The 20,979-nt window shown below is 39.4% G+C and overlaps 1 protein-coding gene across 2 annotated transcripts in view; it reads left to right on the top strand.

Moving 5' to 3' along the window:
* zranb3 (zinc finger, RAN-binding domain containing 3) overlaps positions 1–20,979 on the top strand; it is a 97,127-nt gene that overhangs the window by 29,557 nt on the left and 46,591 nt on the right. For both annotated transcript variants that reach the window (XM_047355505.1, XM_047355504.1), the window contains 6 exons: positions 2,374–2,508; positions 8,837–8,956; positions 14,340–14,459; positions 14,729–14,908; positions 15,087–15,260; positions 16,897–17,341. In XM_047355505.1, coding sequence (XP_047211461.1) covers positions 2,374–2,508; positions 8,837–8,956; positions 14,340–14,459; positions 14,729–14,908; positions 15,087–15,260; positions 16,897–17,341 — 1,174 coding nt within the window. The remainder of the gene's footprint in view (positions 1–2,373; positions 2,509–8,836; positions 8,957–14,339; positions 14,460–14,728; positions 14,909–15,086; positions 15,261–16,896; positions 17,342–20,979) is intronic.

The following is a 20,979-nucleotide window of genomic DNA, read 5'->3' as shown; positions in this document are numbered from 1 at the left end:
CTTACCGCCTGTTTATTCCTCCTATCTCATTTTACTCCCTAATGATGGCTTTTATCTTCCACCACCAGACACTTTTTATGCCCCTGCTGGCCTTTACGTTTTCAGCCCTGGCCTTTTGTCAGCGGTAGGCTGGTGAATATCATCGCAGGTGGAGTGCTTACCCACTAAGGCCCCCTTTTTTTAAACCGGCAGATTGTATAGAGTGTATGAATGCTTGAATGTGCAGTTTTAAATTTTAAAATAAACGCAGAGAAGCAGCCTGAGTGGCTGTGTTAATCCAGCTGTTGCTCGGTAAAACTATTTTTCAGCCGTCCTTGACTTTGAAGCTGCAGAAATGCAAATGCCTTCTACTAAATAGTGCAAAGCTTTATGTTTTGTTCTGTACCAATTCAGTAAACACGTGTAAGCTTCCATTTTATATATATCTGTGCGTTTTTGTGTGTGAGTCCTCATTATTACAGCTTCTGGTTTTCCCACTCCTCTCATTTTCTTTGACTTCACCTTTGACTCCCCTTTATGTGTGTGTTTAATCAGGCAAGGTCCACCTCTGGCTTCTATCAGCGCGCCATATGCCTCAGAGCATTGCACTATTTGATATGCACTGCTGTGAGAAATCCTTTGTTGCTGTGGCATTATTTTTGCTCAGATTTAGTAGCTTCAATTCACTATAAATGAAATACAATTGAAGACAAATTCCAAAAATCTGGCTTGCAAGACAATCCCATGGTCCTTAAAATGTTTTTTTCAGATTTTAGTATGTTACAACCACAAACTATGTGTTTATTAGGATTTTATGTTCTTGACCAGATGATTACGCTGCTCAATGATAAACTAAATGCAATATTTTAATGCAACGAACAAAGTAAATAGTTGTAAATCAATGTAGACCCAAAACATGAAAGGGTACGCTTTTATGTATGCTTTTGAGAAAACAACACTGGATCTTTGTGGACCTATTTACTATCATTTGAATCTGCTCCTTTGCTGGTGGGCCAAACAATGTATCAATTTCCTTCCATCTCATTATTATACATCCCTTTAGTTGGTCTAGAACAAGTTCGTGCACTTTGCACATGTGGAGCATTTTAATGCATCGCCTCGTACTCTGATAACCTTCAAATAAAATCCAGTGCAACAAAATGATTTCCATCCGTACAACATCTGTAAATGGGAAGAGGTTTGCTCAGCTGCAAACCTATTATGTCATGGCCATCCACCTGAACTGGTAGTCCGGGTAAGGAGATCCTGAATCAGAGAAGATCTGTGGCTCAGGATCGAGAATCTGTGGACATCCACCTATCCATTGTCTTCTGCTCATCTGAGATTGTGTCCTGGGGTAACAGGTCCAGGAGAGTAACCTCGACATCCCTCTCCCCGATTTCAGAGGGATCCCAAGGCATTCCCAGCCCAGATGGGATATACTGCATGTCCCTCCAGCAAGTTCTGGGTCTACGTCTAGTGGAATGTGGCTTGAAAACCTACAAATGGAGGCGCCCAGGAAGCATCTTGATCATTTGCCCAAACCATTTTAACTGAATCATTTGAATGCAGAGAAGCAGAGGCTCTCCTTCGTCATCCAGTCTGACTGAGCTTGAGTTTTGCAGAGAAGAATGGGCAGAAACTGTAGTGTAATTGTAGCTGTAATTGCAGTGAAATACAGTTCTACAAATTATTGACTGATTGTAGCTAAAAAGAAATACACTGCATGCTTTTAATATACGTATGTGTAATTTTCCTTCCACTTTTGTACTGACATGCATTGGTCTATTAAATGAAATCCTAATGAAATACATAGAAGTTTGAGGTTGTAACATAACAAAATGTGGAAAAGTTCTCGGGGTATGAATGCTTCAGGAAACCACTGTAAATGAGGTTTTCTACCAGTTCGTGATTGAGCTACGTCTTGGTAAAACAAACCCGGAATCCCTCGGCGTCTCTTGTTTATGAGGAGGTGGAAGCATATGCTTCTCTTCACAGGCAGCCTTTCCCACTGTGATCTCCGATCTCGCCTTAAATACTTCTCGCCAATCACCTTGAGAGTGCGCAAGGCGCCTTTGATTTATTGTACCGGCTGGGCTGCTTCTCCATCTTCGACCCCGGCTTGTCACAAGGCAGCTATAATTGGGAGACGCTCATGACCCACCTAACACAGCAGCCCAGTCGGAGGGAGAAGCATCCTTGGGAATTCTCCATCTCTTTTTTTGCCTCCCTTTTTCTTTCTTTCTCTTCCAGGAAAAAGTAGGACACCCAGCAGCACCATTAATTGTTTTGCCCTTTATATCTCAATAACAGGAGAGAACAAGAGAGAAGAGGAGGGTGAATGAAGGATTAAAGGACACAACCTCACTGTCTTTGTGCTCTCCTTGCATGCAGGAGGCCTCGGCCAGTTTCGCAGAGTGGGAGAGGCTGATGAAGGGACTGGGGTCAGGGGTCGTTGCTACAGAAAACCCCTTCGTAGAGGTCATGGGCCTGGTTACACAGATGTACAAGCAAACAGCTATTGCCAAGGTAATAGGAGACCAGATGGTGATATGTCTTGATTTATCCAGTATGTCATGTAACAGTCCAGTAAATAGTTGATAAGGCTAGATCTTCTCTCTATTTTCCTAAATAGGTATTATAAAGTCATGCTTGCTTTTCTTTAGTTAAGTTAATTTACCAATCTCCTGAACAATCATAGAAAATACCAGTCTTCTACTGTTCACCCTTCTTGGGCATAAAGAATTTCTATGTTGCCTTTATTGTCCAAATATCTTCACCTCTCTACATTGCTGCAAAGAACACTTTTAATGTCTCTCCTCAGCTGGAGATAGTCCTGATGCTAGCTGGACACTCTTGAACTATTCTTCACTGAAACCAAACCTCTCCTTGTGAAGTTCTTGATGATCCATCAAAACTGTTCTGGAAATGTCTTACTTGTCATGTGGGTCTGTTTTAATATAAACAACTAATGACAGCACATTTCACTTTACAGTTTACCACAGATGTTTTACAAATAAAAACCTGAAAAGTCTGTATTCACCCTCTATCACTGTGTTACATATAAATGAACTTGAGTGCAACAAAGACTCTTCAGAGGCCACCTAATTGGTATTGTAGTATTGGTCCATATAAGGGACACAGCAAGAATTTGGGAGAAGGTGCTCTTGTTAGGTGATGCTAAAATTTAAGTTGTTTGGCCTAGATGCAAAATGCCATGTAAGGAGAAAATTTAACACAGCATATCACCCTAAGTACAACATTCAAACTGTAAAATATGCTGATGGTAGCGCCATGCTGTGGGGATACTTTTTTTCCAGCAGGGTCAGGTAGGCGGGTCAGAGGTGATGGGAAAATGGATTGAGTTAAAAACATGACAATTGTGGAAGAAAACCCATTATAGGCTGCAAAACATTCAACACTGGGACAAAGGTTCACCTTCTGTCACAACAGCCCTGAACATATAGCCAGGACTGCAATGGAATAGTTCAGACATATTCATGTCATAGAACGGTCTTGTCAAAGTCTAGACCTAAATCCAGATGAGAATCTATGGCAAGTCTTTAGATTTGATGTTTGCACTCACTTCATCCAATCTGACTGAGTTTGAGCTGTTTTGCATAGAAGAATTGACAAACATTTCAGTTTCCAGATGTGCAGAACTGTTAGAGACACACCTCAAAGGAAATGCAGCCTTATTTGCAGTGAAGGATAAGTCCTTATGCCTATTATGCATTACTTTGTGTTGGTATCAGTGTTGTAACATGGCAAAAAGTTCAAGTAGTATGAATACTTTTGCAACAAACTGTACCTGTAAAAGTGATAAGTGACCTTAAAAGTTACTTTGTTTGAAAAATTAAAAATCCAAAACTTTTTACAGCATCAAATAGTGTTGTTTCATTTGACGTTGCAGGGAAACGGTGAATTGATGGCGCAGCATCATTCTCAGCACACTCTGCTGTGTACTCTGTGACATCTCATGGGAAAGCATTGCCATGGTAACAGAGCCTAATGGTGACCAGTGAAAGCACTTAGACAAAGTAGGGAGTTATAACCGAGGTATTATTTAGTTGCGTCCAGCCTGGCATGATTACACCTTATATCAAAGTTACACACTGCACTAAAATAGCATCTCTGTGATGTTGTTGCCATGGAAACCCGTTCAGCTCTCAGTTTAAGAGATGTTTTTTAATGAGAAAGAGAATAAGCACTGTGAGAAGGTGGCTGGACGCACCCTGCAGGAAGGAGGCTGGGGTCAGAACCACTAGAATTTAACATTCATTTACATTCTCTTTTCTTCAGAGGAAACATTTTTACTGTAATAAATCGTGCACCGTCTGATCCGCCTCCTCCCTCGCTAATCATAGAGCTCAGAGAACAGGCATCTCCTCCGTCTCTTGTATTTGTAGGTGAATAAACCACCATCTGCCCGCGTTCGAGGGCTGGCATTCCTCTCAATTAGCCAAACTCCCTCCGCCATGAGGAGCGTCACCCCGAGGTTAACAAAGACCGGAGATAACTACCAAATGCAATCATTGACACGCTGCTCGCTCAGCCTGCCTGCAAGCTTGGATCTTTTTTTGCACTTGGTGTTGTTTACTGATTGGATTTCTGCTCAGTTTAGCCTAAGTCTGGACCTCCTTTCATTACATCCACCTCAAAGCCAATGCTCCCAGACCAATCTCATTTCCTTTCAGAGTCGAATACAGTTTTGGTACTTTAGATGGGGAAAAAAAGACAGAGCTTCCTTTTTTGGATCATCGGGAGGGGTGGAGTGGTGTGATAAGTTCTCACATGTTTGTCGCTCTGAGGAGCATCGTGGGCCCTGCCTGCCTTCCAGTACCGCCAGGCGACAGAGCTGCCAAATGCCTTTGGGGTATTTTTGTTGCTTTACCCGCCAAGCATCTGCTCCCAATTACCCAGAGAGGACAGCTCTGATGCCGGACTTTAAAGCAAAGATAACGGGCTGCTTCAGACAGGCGAGAAGTTTATGCACTAATTAAACTCGGCGGAAGGAAGCGGGCGAAGCCAAGCCGTCAGTAATGAGGACCCCTCTGATCAGAACAGGGTCGGCGGGCCTGGCGGACAGATTCATTATCAGGCGCATCGGCTAATTATCAGCAGAGGTTCTTCCTCCAGAGCAGGTGTGACGGCTGCAGAGGTTGTCAGGTTGGAGGGGAGGGGTTGGATTTTAGGAGCTGGATTCACACCACAGAGGCGAAAACGCCTCGTAAGGGTTCTGTTAGGCTCAAATCAAACCTCAATATTTCTCACTAGTTGGTGCTATTCTTGGGCGCTCTGGTGGGCCCGGGGGCTCCTAAATGAGCTGAGTCCAGATGCTCAATGACGGCCACACACACACATGCTGACATTATAGATACGAATATCTTCAGGGCACAGTTAGCTCCCTCGCTTTTTGCCTTGCCTCCTTTTCTTTTCGGGGGGAGGTGGTGATTGTTAGCTTCACACTGTCAATTAAGGTCAGGCACAAGCAATAGGCTGCTAAATGTGGGCTCTGATCTTTTTAAGGCATTGTTGCTGCTTCACTTCATAAATAAAACAAAACCAACAGAGATGTTACATAAGGAAGAAAATATCCAATAACTTAGGAGTGACACATTCAAGAAACTCACTGCATTAATTTTGCACTGCTGCTGACACTTTGACAGGTAGCCAGACCAAACTTTTTATTTTTTTATTCTAAAAGAAAATCTGAAAATGTTCTAAATGCATTCCCAATATTCCATCTAAAATAAAATATAAGCCCAGTCTATGGGAAGAAACCTGTGCCATCAGAAACTGAATTTGAATTGCTCTGACTGAATTTGTGTTTGTGTAATTTGAAATTAAATGCATTGGTTTGAAAATGAATTTCACTAAACTGAAACTGAATTTAATGGTTTGAAACTGAATTCATTTGCTTTTAAAATGTATTTTGTTGCATTAAAAATTCATTTTGACTACTTTCACTTTCAGGTCTGTAATTCAATTTCAGTTCCAAAATTCAGTTTTTTGTCACACATCCGGGTCCTTGAGGATAGCCACAGATTAATCAAACACAGATTCATGGATTTACATTTCACCTCAGGTTAAACTTCCTTTACGGCATGTTGAGCTGGAGCAGTGCAGCTACATGAGCTTGGCGGATGTCAATCACCAAGTTAAATGAACATCTATTAGAAGCATCATGTAAACAAATGATGGTCAAACAGTAACATTTATGCTACCTGTAGCTATTAGCTAAACATGCCAGATTAGCTTAGTTTGCCGCCGGTGTTACATCGGTCTGCGTTTCTCTTACCCTTGCCTCAGTGTAACTTCTGTTGCCTAGCAACCGTGTTAGCATGAAGCGCAGAGCTGTGAAGTTGAACAAATGGAGCCTGAAGGTTAATAACGCTGTTTCTACTGTAAATAACTACACGGTTTTTATTTACCCTTTTACTTATTGCTGATGGCTTATAATGCTGTTTTGTTTTAAAATGTTATTGTTTTATGATCTTGTTTATTATTCAGCCATTTAAAATGTTCAAAATATTTTTTGTTTTCATAGATATAAAAATCTAACACTAGATAAAATACATTGATGACAAATACCATTTCTTTAATTTATTTGTAAAGCTTTAAACAACTTAAACACTAACATATTAACTTTAGGAACAAAGTTTAAATCAGTTTATTTGAAGAGCATAATAATAATAATTATTATTATAATAATAAATAAACCAAAAACATTAATATTAGATTTCATTTGACTGAATTATATCTGTTTAATCCCATTGGGGAAACCCAGCGGGATTATGAAAACAACGTGCCGGGAGTCAGCTGTTCTCTTGGGGTTTAGCGCACCTCAACCACCCGGTCAGCTGACAGCTGGCGAGGCGAGCGGCGGCTGGGACAGCGGACGAACATATTGGCGCATTTGTGTAATTAAGCGATATCTTGATAAACTGATCAGATATTTCAGGTTTACACAACTACATTCTCGTCTAAAAACATTGTAAAAGTTCAGTTGTTTCACAGAATGCGCAATATATCCAATTTTATTCACAGCTTTTTTCTCTCCTCTGGCCTTTGCTACTTCCGTTTGAACAATCTACTTCGACCCGCAATGAATCATGGGATAGGGTGGGACACGGAGGATACACCTGACCCATCCTTCAAATCTGGGATAGGAAGGACGCATTTCTTGGAACCTTGGAGATTGGACAGCATTCATCCAGGACGTTATAGGCCTACAATCCTTCAAAGGATGCAGTCTTGAATTTGGACACAGCAATAGTGAACGACATCCGTGAGTCAGTAAATCTGTGTTTGATTAATCTCTGGCTTCAAGGACCCGGATGTGTTACACAAAATGAATTTTGGAACTGATTTCAGACCTGAAAGTGAAAGTAATCAAACTGAATTTTCAATACAAAACAAAGCAGTTTTAAAACAAACAAGTTCAGTTTTAAACCATTATATTCAGTTTCAGTTAAGTGAAATTCATTTTCAAACCAATGCATTTAATTTCAAATTACACAAATACAGATTCAGTCTGAGCAATTCAGATTCAGTTTCTGATGGCACACGTTTCTTCCCATACCAGTCAACCTGATTTAACACCCACTTTCCATATTTACCAGAAGCCATGTTAAAGATGCATAAAACCCCTTTAAAATAAGCTAATCTTTTATTGCAGCAGCCTAATCTCATACTGGAAATTTAAGAACAAGCCAACCTTTAACTTGAGAACATTTAATGAGGAGAGAAATAATTGTTTATACTAAAATCACCTTTGCCATTCTGATTGGAATACACAACGATGCAAAATAAATGTAACTGAAAACCTGTTTTTATTCGAACATTTATAATTTAACTAGAGTGTAGCAACTTCTACTTGGGAATCCATCACTTCCTGTTTCCCTGAAGCATAAATATGATGTGACAAAAAAGCAAATTTCTCCATGATGCCTTTAAAAATCGTAAAGATGACAGAACATTCTAGTAAGTAGAAATATGCCATGACAAAGGTGCCCATTTCTCTGAGTCAGGTTTAAAAATGGGAAAGAAAGGACAACATGCCAATCCAGTAAGCATAAGTATGCCGTGACACTGAAGCTCATTTTTCTTAGCCAGTACGTGTGTTGATCACCATAAAGCAGGATCGGCTCCTAAATACAGTCAGAACAATGAATAAAAAGTGTTAAACATCTGGAACTGTAACAAATACGGACCAGAGTCTAACTTACCACCGCTCAGAGTGAGCAGGACGGTAAAAGAGGTTAAAAAATCCGCTAAAATTACGGTTGGACTGCAGCAAAGAGTAGCGTCTTTGGAGAGACAGTCGCCATAACCACCATTAGATGCTGTCTACATGCAGCTCATTGTCATTGTTTCTACACATCGTTGCCAGGGGTTTCACCAAATGTGCCAAAACTGTAGGTCTATAAACACTTCATTTTATGTCTGATAAACAAAAGTTTTAAACTTCAGCTGAAATCTGAAACACTGGATTTAGTAATGAAATGTGTTCTTTCTCTGATTGTTCGGGCATCAATACGTGGATTTTTTCGTGTCTGTTGTCGCCATAATCAAAAGAGCACACACACACATTCCGATCATATTGCCAAGCTGCGAGTTATTGATTTGCTCTCACTATCTGCGAGCTGACAAATGCGCCCCGGTCGCTGTGTTCGCTCGCTGCTTTTAAAGTCAGGATCCCTGGCATTCAATAGCAAATCGATCACAAAGAAAGGATGCAGCGGTGATTAATTGACTTCTTTACTGATCTTGCCGCTGTGTGGCCGAGCGGTGAAGTGATGGATTCAGTGGCTCTCTTTCATCTGTGTCTATTTCTGTGTGTATGTGCGGTCAGGCGGGAGCTGTGAAGGACTACATTAAGATGATGCTGGAGGCAGAGCAGCTGAAGTTCCTGGTGTTCGCCCACCACCTCACCATGCTGCAAGCCTGCACTGAAGCCGCCATCGAGGCCAAGGTAACCTCTGGCACTCTCATGCACACAAAATATATTTGGATGCAGAAACAATCACTCAATTACCTATACCTTTTCTAACAAAGATTCAAGGGTATATTTTCAATTTAATAGCAGGATTCCGTATTTTCACTGATACACTGCTCTCGCTCAAAATTCTGCTGTAACACTCGCTTACAAATATGCTCTGTTCCTCCTTAAAAGTATGTTTCTGTGATCAGATTGGATGCTTTTGCTCTAAACTCCTCTGCTTCTGTTTGCACTTTAACTTCCTCTGTCCTCATTCGGAACAAACTGGTATATCGGCCTGGTAACAGTTCTGACCCAACAGACCGGCAGTGTGATCTTGACACCACTGCCTCCTTTAAGACATGCCTTTTGTGCATTTAGAGTTCACTGTAGAGAAATGGATGAAAAGACGGGATGAAGGTGGAAGTTCAGTATGCATATTTGCACAAGAAGCATTCAATCTGACAATCGTAAAGTATTTCGGATGAATTTTATTGTGTATTTTTGAGAAAGCAAGACTTTTTAATGTGAGAGGACAGTGTTGAGGGAGAGCCTTGAAACATCTGGAGTAAAAATGGAGAAATCTTGCTCTCAAATTTAAAATCTGTGCTCTTCCCCATTCTCTGCAGCTGCTGAGAAACGTAGATATATTTGCCACTTGTATTTATTTCATTGTCTCTTGTTCAGGTTTTTTTATGTATTTTTAACTTTTAGTTTTAATTAGTTGTTTTCTTCTATTATTTGTTATGTAACATTAGGGGTCAGAATCTTTCACATTTTAAAAGAATCAACTAACGTAACCTAGGAAAAGATTATTATTCATTATCATTATCATTATGATCCCATTATTAATAGAAATGGGTTGTAACACAAAGTTTTCAAATATATGCCTGAGATTTGATGATTTTTGACTATTTACATCCCTAATTCATAAACATACTTTTCTGTTACTATTGTGCAGTAATTTAAGTAATTGGGTACAAAGTAGTTTATTAGTGGTAATAAATACAAATAGGAAGGGAGAAACGGAGGGAAAAATTTGTGATTGGGCGAACTGACCTGGTGCTCTGCTGTAGTCGTTACTCTGCCTCCGCCCACAGTTCTGCTGGCTTATAATTGTTGTCTCCTATCCACTTGGTTGCTTGAATCGGATATGGTCTTTCACGACTTTAAGTCAATTCAGCAAATCTGACCTGACACTGCACGGCAACCGGATGCCTTGCCTAAGATGCCAAGACAGGAAACGAAAACTTATAAACAAAGTGATAAGAAACTAAGAAAGTAGCACTGATTTATCACACAAGCTGTGCACAAACCCACCACCTTCCTTAGTACACGGAAACAGATGCACATGACCCAGGTCACCTCCCTCAACCAGTATTTTTTGCTCTAATCTGGACGCAGCCACTGGATGCCAAAGCACAACCCGTCTGTTCTTGCCCTGCTGCTTTAAACACAATACCCAACTGATTACAGAGACACACCTACACTTGTTTTTTGGAGTCTCATCATAATTATCAGGGTTTCAAATATAGTTTCAGTCATTATTTTTTCCTGGGATGGTGTTCGGTTTCACTAGCACTAAAATTGTATTTCTTTTATTGTATCATGCAAATCATTTATTTGTTTGTTTCTTTTTTTCTTATTATTTATGTTTGTGGGACTTTTTTGCAAAATTACAGATTAGGAATATTGGTTGCTGCTGGTTTCAGGAACCTGCATGGTTTTATGACTCCCCTGTTTTATTACATGCATATATAAAAATGTGGTTAAAAAAAGTAGACACTAATTTTGCATATTGTAATGTTTTTTATTGGCCATGACAAAAATCACTTACCTAAAAACCGCTGTTATTTTATATTAACAACATAACGCATTGAATTGAATTGTACTCATTGAATAATAGTCAAATCATATCAAAGAAGAAGAGTTTTATATTTATACAAGCTGTCTTTTGAGGTCATTTCTAAACAACTGCAGATTCAAGGATCATCACTTCAAAAAAAAAAAAAAAAACTGGTTACAAGTAAAAGCTTTTAAATGTGTCACAGCTTTGCCAAGGTTTCGAAGAAGACCTAAAGCCCCCTGCCAGGAAACTCGCAAGACCCAAGCTTGCCATGCGCTGCAAAATGCTGGAACACCAGTGCTTCTGTCCATTGAGAAAAGTTATTTATCGCCATAGATTAAAAGGGTGACAACCAAAAAGGTGGCCCTTGCTCCAAGATCAAGAACAGTTCCAGCTGCCTGCACAGACAGGCCAAGTGTTGTCTAGGGAAAGGTTTTATGCTCAGATGAGTCAAAGAAGAAGCTGTGTGACCTCTGTGATCACAAGTATGTCTGGAGAAGTCGAGGTGAAGCTTTTAAAACTAACAACACTGTACAAACTGAAAAGCATGGTTGTGGCAGCATTATGCTTTGGCGCTGTTTCGCACAAAGAGGATGGAACAATGAAGAAACACGACTACCTCAAATCAAAGCTTAAATTGAAACTTAATTCCAAGCTGGTTTTGATGTCCCAAAGCTCCGAACTCAACCTTATTGAAAAAGCTTTTGCTCAAAACCAATCAACAACAACCAATGTAACTAATTTAAAAGACCGTGTTTTGATTTGACAAAATTCCTAATACATTCTAAATTGTGCACCCAAACATTTTTAAAATTCAATCCATAGTTGAATCCAACTTTTCACATTTTAAATGATGTTTTTGAATCTCTTTGTTCCAGAATGCAGCTGTCACTTTGACATACTGACAAAGTAAACGTTTATTTATTTTATGTATTAGATTTAATGTGGGAGTAACAAAGCTCCAGTTTCGTTCCTGAAGCCTCCACAGAATTTGTCAAATGAGTTACAACTTATGTTTTTACACAGGTAGCACAGATCGCTTTGCTGTTTTTTAAAGCTTAAGTTTCATATTTCCATTTAACATTCCAGCTCCAGGGAGTTTCATTGCCTATTAAATGTGACCTGGAGATACTAATCGTGCAGAGTGCGTTCATATTTCACGCTTCCTTTCTGGCTTATCAGACATAATTGGCCCCATGTTTTGGTTTTATTCTTTCATCCATAGTCCTGCTGTGTTTATAAAGCAAAACCCAGTCATAGTTGCGATTTACTTTGACAGAGTAATGATGTGTGTGCTCACAAGTCGAGCTTGCACTGACAACAGATGTTAGCCGTCATGAATTATTAAAATCTTGTGCTTTTGAGTCAGTTGCAGGTGTATAATTAAATGCGGGCACAACATTTAAACAATTAACAAATTACTAACATCGTCTGATAAGAATCTCCAAATTCTTCAAGTAAGCTGCATCCTAATTTACATTGCATCCGAGGTTTACTTCTTTCTCGGGAAGTAAACTTTTCTTCATACGTTTTTTTTCCAACTAATTAAAAGCATGTATTCTCCTAGGTTGGCGTCAGCAACCTGTGAAGCAGTTCAGGTGTGCGTGTAGCGGTCGAGAAGTTGTCATCTGAATGTAATATGGTGGCACGAGGTGTGATAACACATTCCTTCTTGAGACTCTCACTCTGTGGTGTGTTCACGCTCACCAATTAACAATGATGAGCTAAAAAAAGGAACGTCAAGCAACGCTGGGAGATGTGAAGCTTGGCAAAGACGTGCATAACGTCACTGTCTTCATGCTCCATGTGTCTCACCTGTTGATGAATTGGGGAGGTTGTTCAATAAAACTTTGAGTGGCAAGAAATGGAAACAAATCATCTCTATTCAATTATCAAGTTGACTAGTGGATGTTTTCTTGTCTTTGAGGTGCTGGCTTTCCCAAAAATGAGCAAACATGTATATTTGACATTTTATTGTTCCAGAAATAAAACGGGCATCCTTAATATTCATGCAGTCACAGTCGCATTAACATGTGGGAGCGGCACAGTAGGAACACAACGTCCTATTGATGGCCACTTAGTGGCTCCACAGGACAGATGGGCCCAAATCAAAAGAGTGCAGTCACCATAGTGCAGTGGTACCTCACTGAATGTCAAGTTCATGTTTCAATTAAACAGGCACCATGTTTTCAGTTGTGTTCTCATTCTGTTTACCCAGTTCACTAAAGGTCTCTTTGATCAGGGTTGCACAATGTGTTCATTTTAAAATTTCTCACAAAACTCCATAGCATTCAGGGTAATAAAATATTACGTTCTATTATTTTCCTAATACTAGTCTGTGGCAGCTTGGAAGAAATGGAAACCCAGCCTTTTTATGACATGAACCATAATTACATTCAGTGAAGAGTGCAGTAACCCTACTTCCCTCGTCTACTCTAATTGTTTGTCTAATCTTTTATATTATATTCATAAAGGAGTTTTGGATAATAAGGCACACAACCTACTACACCTGAAAACCTTTGTTCATACTTTATTCACAGCTTTTCTGCTGCCTGGCAGAAGAGTATGTTACCAAACTCTAGATTTAGCTGCTCCTTTTTGGCTTTTATCTAATTGTGTCACTGTTAAAGTGTGTTTCAGTATCTAAACAAGACACGTTTTGATTGAATAAGCCCTATTTCTCAAACATATCTTAAAAGTGGTTTACATGCTAGCAAGCTAACAGCCACAGAGATGCAGGGCAGCACTACGAGTTATATTTTGTTGCCATGTAGTTAAATTATGGTTTTTGAGTTCATTTTTTTTCATTGTGGTTCAGTATTTTCGTGAGTTAGAAGGATACATTGTCATAAAAATATCCAAATGTCATGTATAATTTAATTTAAATGTATATCATTATATGAAAACCTTTTATTAACATCTGTTACCATTTGTTTTGGTTGTGAGCTAGTATAGTCATGCCTAGTATGGCGGCCTCACTTTTATAAATTGTGAAAGTTGCATGCATCGTCTAACAGTATTTTACGTCTATCTGCAAACATTATTATTTCCTGTTTGAAGGCAAAAGAATGCACAGAAATATATTGTAGTTAGCTTGCGTTGCTAATAGCAGTTAGTATATAGGCTAGCTTGTGGCAAAACAGCAAGCAAACCCTGTCGTTTATTTTTACTTGCAACTGGAACATGATTAAAATAGGTTTGATGTCATTCCCATATTCATTACCCAACGTCTGAGGTAAACATAACATAGCTTGGCCTAAATTGTCTGTTTCAATTGAACTTAACAGAAAGAAGGAATAGTATGTTAGGCAAACAACTAGCGACCTTTCATTTCTCTTATTCCTTATCAAAAATGAATAATTACCACTGCTTTAGGTTATATAATGTTTCAAACTGCACTGATGTCCTTACTCTGTTCTGTATCAATATATAATTTAACATTTTTGCTGCAGCATAGCTCAATGGGCACATTTGTAAAGATGAATTAATCACAGAAAATTCCACACTTTGGTGTCTCCTCTGGTCTGCTAGGCTGGTTATATCCGAATCGATGGCAGCGTGCCTTCATCGGAACGAATCAAGTTTGTTCACAGATTCCAGAGCGACCCAGACACACGAGTGGCCATCCTCAGTATCCAAGCAGCCGGCCAGGTACACTATAACTCAACCTATATATTTTTTCCTTTCAGCCAAAAATGATAAAAGAAGTTAAATGGCTTGAAGAGAATAGTAAATAACAAACAAGACATGCACCTTGTTTACTAACTACAGGCTTTCAAGCCAGAATAAGTACCTACTTGCCATTTATTTTAATTGCTTAAATGGCAATCCGATGGTAATGGTGATAGTCTTAAAAGAGTGAATTCTGCCTTTTCTTTCTCAGATCATGCTGGTAGCTTGTGTTTGTGTGTTCTGTGTAGGGTTTGACCTTCACCGCTGCCAGCCATGTGGTGTTTGCAGAGCTCTACTGGAACCCCGGACACATGAAGCAGGCGGAAGATCGCGCTCACCGCATCGGGCAGACGTCCTCTGTCAATGTGCACTACCTCATTGCCAAGGGCACCTTTGACACTGTCATGTGGTCTATGCTCAACAGGAAGGTACTGCTGATGACATTATGGGAGCATGCTGGGAGTAATTCATGCAAAGTTGCTGAAACTTTAATTGGTGTCATGTTTACTTTGAATGATGTGTGACTGAGAAAAATATTACAGGAGCTAAAAAGGAAAAAAATGACACTTGCGAACAAGATAAAGCTGAATGTGGTGTGACTTCCAGGAAACTGTTACTGGTAGCACGCTGAACGGCAGGAAAGAGTACCTGAAGGCTGATGAGGGTGACAAGGACAGGTGGGAGTTCCTCAGCTTTGCCAGTGCTTGGACACCAAGTGAGATGGTGCTGCCGCTGGAGGGAAACACAGGAAATATGAAAGATGACATTTTCTTCACTTATGTGAGTTTTCTAACAGAGTTTCTGTTACAGGATAAGTTAATTCCTTGTTGGTACCATCTCTTACCCCTCAAACCTTTCTACATTTTATTACATAAAAACTAATCTAATGCGGGTTTTTGAGGGGATTTTGTATAAATGTGAAGTGGAAGCAAAATTATAAATGGTTTAAAAAAATCTTTACACACATAAAAAAAATGTTAATACTTAAATAATAATACTAAAATACTTTATAGGAACATCTTTCAGGATAACCTTGTATTTACCTCCATTTATCTTCCCATCAATTCTGGCCAGCTTCACTGTCCCTGCAGAGGAGAAGCATCCCTAAAGGATGATGATACCACCTTCATGCTTTGCAGTAGGGATGGAGTGTTCATTTGCAGTGTTATTTTTCACACAGCATCCTGCTATTATCCGGCTATTATTTTCCTGCTTTCTGTTGGGCTATCACATAGAATCCATTAACGTTTGTGGTTGGAAGGCGAGAAAATGTGAAAAGGTTTGAGGCGTTTAAATACTTTTGCACAGCTGTTTTAAAAAAAAAAATACTAATTGTGCTCATTCAGTTTGTTGAAACTGAGGAGATATGGTTTCTTTGTGCAGTTTTCCTTTTGTTTTCTTTGTTGATTCTGTGGTTTAGTAGCTCCGCTTGATTGTATCAAAGCACTTAACTAATCAGCTGATCTTTGAGCAACTGCTGACTTGAGCCTTTTAGATTTGCTACTAAGGCCAAACACAAGCCTGCGGTGGTAGTCAAAGGCTTTTATTTAACCAAATTAAAACATGTGGCATAAAAGGAACACAAAAAAATTATCTGCATGATAAATTAACATTAACAAAACAATCCAGGTATATTTCTGAAGGGATTGAAGAACGAAAGAAGTTGATAAACCTGTTGGACAGGTTAATAATGAGTTGTTTTGAAGTATAAAGGCTGGAAAAATACTTCAACATTTTAAAGTGGATTGTTATACAAACCTCAAATTCATTTTTGATTAATTTTAATTCAAGCAATAACTCTTATTTCAGGTTGTGTTTGGTGTAATGAACACATAATACCAAGTTTTTTGTTAAAAGGAGAAACATGTATATTTATACTTAGACACATAGTGTCTTGCAAAGGTATAAAATACGCAAAAGCCCAAACTTCAATGTATTCTATTGAATTTTTATGAGATTGACCAAAACAAACTAGTGCAAGTGGCATGCATTACTATTTAACCCCCTGTACTCTGTTACTCTAAACAAAATCCAGTGTAATCAGTTGCTGTCAGAAGTCATATAATTATTCAGTCAGCATGTAAGTAATTTAATCTCTGTTTAAAGCCATCGGTTTCTTCAAGGCCTCAGAGGCTTGTTAGAGAACATCAGAGAACAAACTGCATTATTGAGACCAAGGAAGTTTACCTTCCAGCAGATCAATGGCCCTAAACATGCATCCAGAACTGCAATGGATTAGTTTAGATGTATTAGAATAACCTAGGCAAAGTCCATACCTGATTATAGTGTTTTTTAGAAACATTTGCAAGACTTGAAAGTTGATCTTCAAAGTCACTCTGCATCCTGTCTGACTGATCAAGCTTCAAGTCTAATACTCTTCTGCTATGAAAACCTGAGCTTACATTGTTTTTCTTAGTGTGAGAAGGAGAAGCAGCACGACATCCGCTCGTTCTTCTCGCCAAATGCCAGCAAGGAGAAGAAGAGGAAGAGAACAGGTGATGAGGAAACCTCTCTGTCCACGTCCTCAGAGACAATGGAACAAGCCAAACCAGCTGGTAGCGGGGCAGACTCAGTAAGCTCCCCATCTTTTGTGAAACTCGACCAGGATTTTTCACCTCAGCTGAAGAGGCTCCGAACGCCTAAGACCAGCCCGAGCCCCACGTCTCGATTTGGTGGAAAACGCAGGTCAACCCTGGGATGGAACTGTCCTGGAAGTCCCAGCTCGTTTGTCCCCCTAAAGCTTCCAGACCCAGATCCTCCATCAACATGGAGCTGTGGGGCCTGCACCTACTCCAACAGCGGCCTGCTGCCTTACTGCGAGATGTGCGAGTTCCCACGCTCTTCTTCTGCGGTCAAACTAGGTAAGACAAAGAAACAAGTGAACTCATCATATGATCTACCCCTCCAAGCTGTGTGTGTCTGTCTGTGGGAATCGCTTCTTTTAATACACTATCTGACCAGATTTGAAAAAGGACAACACTGCCCCCGTCTCTTGCTTAAAGTGAAGCACCTGAAGCTAAAAATCCATTCAGCGCTTTATTTTCCTCCCTGTCAATATCAATCTGAGCAGTCTGTTGCCATAATACTTCTGAACAGCATTACAGATTTCACCAGATGGAGACGCGATATAGCGAAAGATGGAGGCAGCCTTGCCAGCATCTGAAATAGCTCCGCTCGGAGAGGATTGTATGTCTCTCTCTCTTCCTGCAGATGACAGGGACACAGTATAATTCTCACCTGTCAAGCCTAGAGAGAGAAAGCAGGCGGCTGCTTCTGCTGCAGACACCTCATACAAAGTTAGGGAAAAGTTGATCTGGCTCTAGGTAATATCTCTGACAGCCTATGATTGTGTCTTGCAGAAGAGCAGGGCAGGGAAGTCGTTATGACCTGGCAGACTGCATGGTCGTGCTCTTTAAATGCCTGAGGTGCATCACAAATCGGCTGAGTGGTGACTTTAAAAAACAAATTCAGAACTGGAATAAGGCTCAAAATCGTCACGCTTCAGGCTGGAAAAATCCATCTTTTAACTGGAGTTTAAGGGTCTCTTCAAAAATAGCAAAGCAGACTATTATGCAATGAATGAATTTAAAATGAAATGAAACCACAACAATTAGTCGGTCAGGACGAAAACTCCTGTGAATTTATTTAATTAATTTTTCTTCAAGAAGATTTTTGTACTAATTAGTTGACTTCTGAATGTTGCACAGGGTTTTATTCAGGGTTATCTAAGTGTTATTTGTTTAACATTTTGAATAAAACATGCATCGGTCTCCTCCAAAAAGTCTTTAAATGTAAAAATCTTGATTTTAGGCGTTTTACAAAGTATTAAATATGTCCAGAACGTCCAGGCCTTTTATTACGTGTTGGTATTTCTTAAATTTCACATCACAAAGCCTTGATCTCAGGTTCCTTAGAAAATACCTGAGCGGGGCTGACCCAGTTAAACTGGTTTTGTCAGACAAGAGTCGGCCAAGATCTAAGCAAACTATTGTGAGAGGCTTCTGGAAAGATACCCAAAATGTTTGACCCAAGTTATACAGTTTCAAAAGCAGTTATTAAGGAAATGCACTCTGACTTCGGTCCCGCTCATTATTCTGGCATTTCTGACCTAAAGCAGATAGTTTAGTCTGATTTACTGTCAAACAGCAAGAAATAATGTCTTTTTATACACTGTATATAAATAGTTGGTTTCACCTGTAACTACAAAGTAGCTAATGTCAATATATTCTATAATAAACTAATATAAATAGTGACACTGACATTTATTAATGACTCTGATTTGTCTTAAATCCTATGACAAGATCTATATTGAGTTTCCAGCAAATACTGAATGTGCTGAAGGTCTGTTTACAGCTCGGTCCGCCAGAAGTGAAGCTTTGGCACTTGAGTTGAGCACAGAACAAACAGGCGCCACCTCTATTAAAAAAAAAATGTATTTCTTTCGGGCACAGACACACAAAACACCCTCCTCTCACCTCATCCCATTACATGCTCAGCTGCAGCAGATGCTTGATAACTATTCAGCATTCACACTCCTCTTTGTCACAAGCGCCACTCTGCATTCACAGCAGCGGGCTGTGTCAGCTTGCTAGACAGGGAATTTAACAACTTGCTAAATTTGTAAATGACAGACTGTGCTGGAAAATAACAACTGTATTTATGGAGGTATCTCTCAGCTTGCCACTGAAATGCTCAGCTCTCAGAGATGTAAGAAAATAATCATGAGGAAGCCTGTGATGTGACATGAGAAATGTTATACCTTCAAGAGCAACATTTTTTAGTGTGACTACACAGAGAGCAGGGAGAGTGTGAATCACAGAATACTGTCATATGATACAAGGATATCGAGACATTAGGTTTGAAAATCCTGGTTGTCTCTGACAGATTTCTGCAGCGTCATTAACAAGCAGCATCCATTCACAGAGGAAACAAGAAAAGTTCTCATTCCCGTCTTCCCACGTTCATTTTGTCAAGCAATTATTGAACATTTAGACATTTATGCGGCATTATATGTAAAACTTTAGACTTTGTCACAAAGTATCAAAAAAACTAGCCAATGCACAAATGCATTAGTGTGGTATAAAAAGCTGTTTTCAAATAATGGTTTCATTTTTTTCAAGTAATTGCCCCACTAATTAAAACATGAATAAACTTGGGCTAACCACATTTGTTGGTCATTTTAACTACCCACAATCAGGCCTTATTACCACCAGAGTTGTAGAATCAAGAAGACACTTCAATACAACCTCTCTGACAACATGAAGTAGGCTAAGACATTTGGCCAGCCAGCCAAACATAGTCTAAAAGCACATGGACGACTCATCCAGGAGGTGCGTAACAACTGAAATATTCCCAAAGAAGTTTATAATAAAGTCTATTTTATAAATATCAAGCAGAGCTTTAAAGCAATAGCTGTGATGCTCCGCTTGTGAAAGTAAATCTGTTGGGCAATTTCTTAGCACTCAGACAACAATTCTGAGCGATACTCTGCCAGACAGGACACGGTAAAAAAAAGAAAAAAAAAGGAGGTCACAAAAGAACCCAAAACAATACATAAAGTTCTCCAGGACTCACTTGCCGCAGTTAAGGTCAGAGTTCACGATTCCGCAATAAGACATCCATGGGAGAGATCAAAGATTGAACAAAATATCCTGATCTCCAAGAGATCAGGATATTATTCTGTGGACTGACCAGACAAAATATGAAAGGGGGCAAATACTTTTTCAGTGCAGACAGCAGGTACCACATCTCTTGGTTCATTTCACATCTTCCCAAAAATAGTTTTTTAATAAGTTTTTCACTTATTATTTTGGTTTAATTAATAATATTCACTTTAAATGACCAGCTGGTCCCTTTTAAAATGTGCTTCATTGTCCCATTTAATACATACTGTACTTGGAAATGCCAGACTTCCAGTAATGCCAAGAGTAAAACATGGCCAGAAGTGTCTTGCTTCAGTGGCATATGCTGAATTTCCAACAAAATCCTGCTGCTCTTAATTTAGCAAATGGATTACAGGAAAATAGTTTGGAAGCATAACTTTAATCTCTTTTTGCACAGTACTTTGTTTTAAACCACCTCTAACTATGCTATGCTTCCAAGAAGCTAAGCCTTCTTGAATGAAGTCTCCAACAATTCTTTTTCAGGACGTCTGTTGTGTTGTATATGCTTATGAAAATGGGGAAAAGTTTGGTAAGTGCACAAATTGAGGATGAAAAGTGTCCTCGATCACAGGAACTGTCAAATATATACATAAATAACTCATATTTAGGGATTTATTTAAGTAATTGTCACTTTGCAAGTAGCACCTGAAGCACAGGCTTACGTAGCTATCAGAAACTTAATGTTAGCCTTTTTTTATCCATTTCAAAACCAGTTTTGATGTCTTTGGGATTAATCTCCTGTTAAAATATTCAATTGTGTTCAAGTTTTAACCATCTGAACCTCACTGTCAGCCTCAGTTAAAAAAAAGGGATGTTAAGATACTGGAACCACTGGA

Source organism: Girardinichthys multiradiatus, chromosome 24 (genome assembly GCF_021462225.1).
Source record: "Girardinichthys multiradiatus isolate DD_20200921_A chromosome 24, DD_fGirMul_XY1, whole genome shotgun sequence".
In the NCBI taxonomy this organism is placed as follows: domain Eukaryota; kingdom Metazoa; phylum Chordata; class Actinopteri; order Cyprinodontiformes; family Goodeidae; genus Girardinichthys; species Girardinichthys multiradiatus.
Note: the sequence above shows the minus strand (reverse complement) of the source record. Positions and strands in the feature narration are given on the sequence as shown.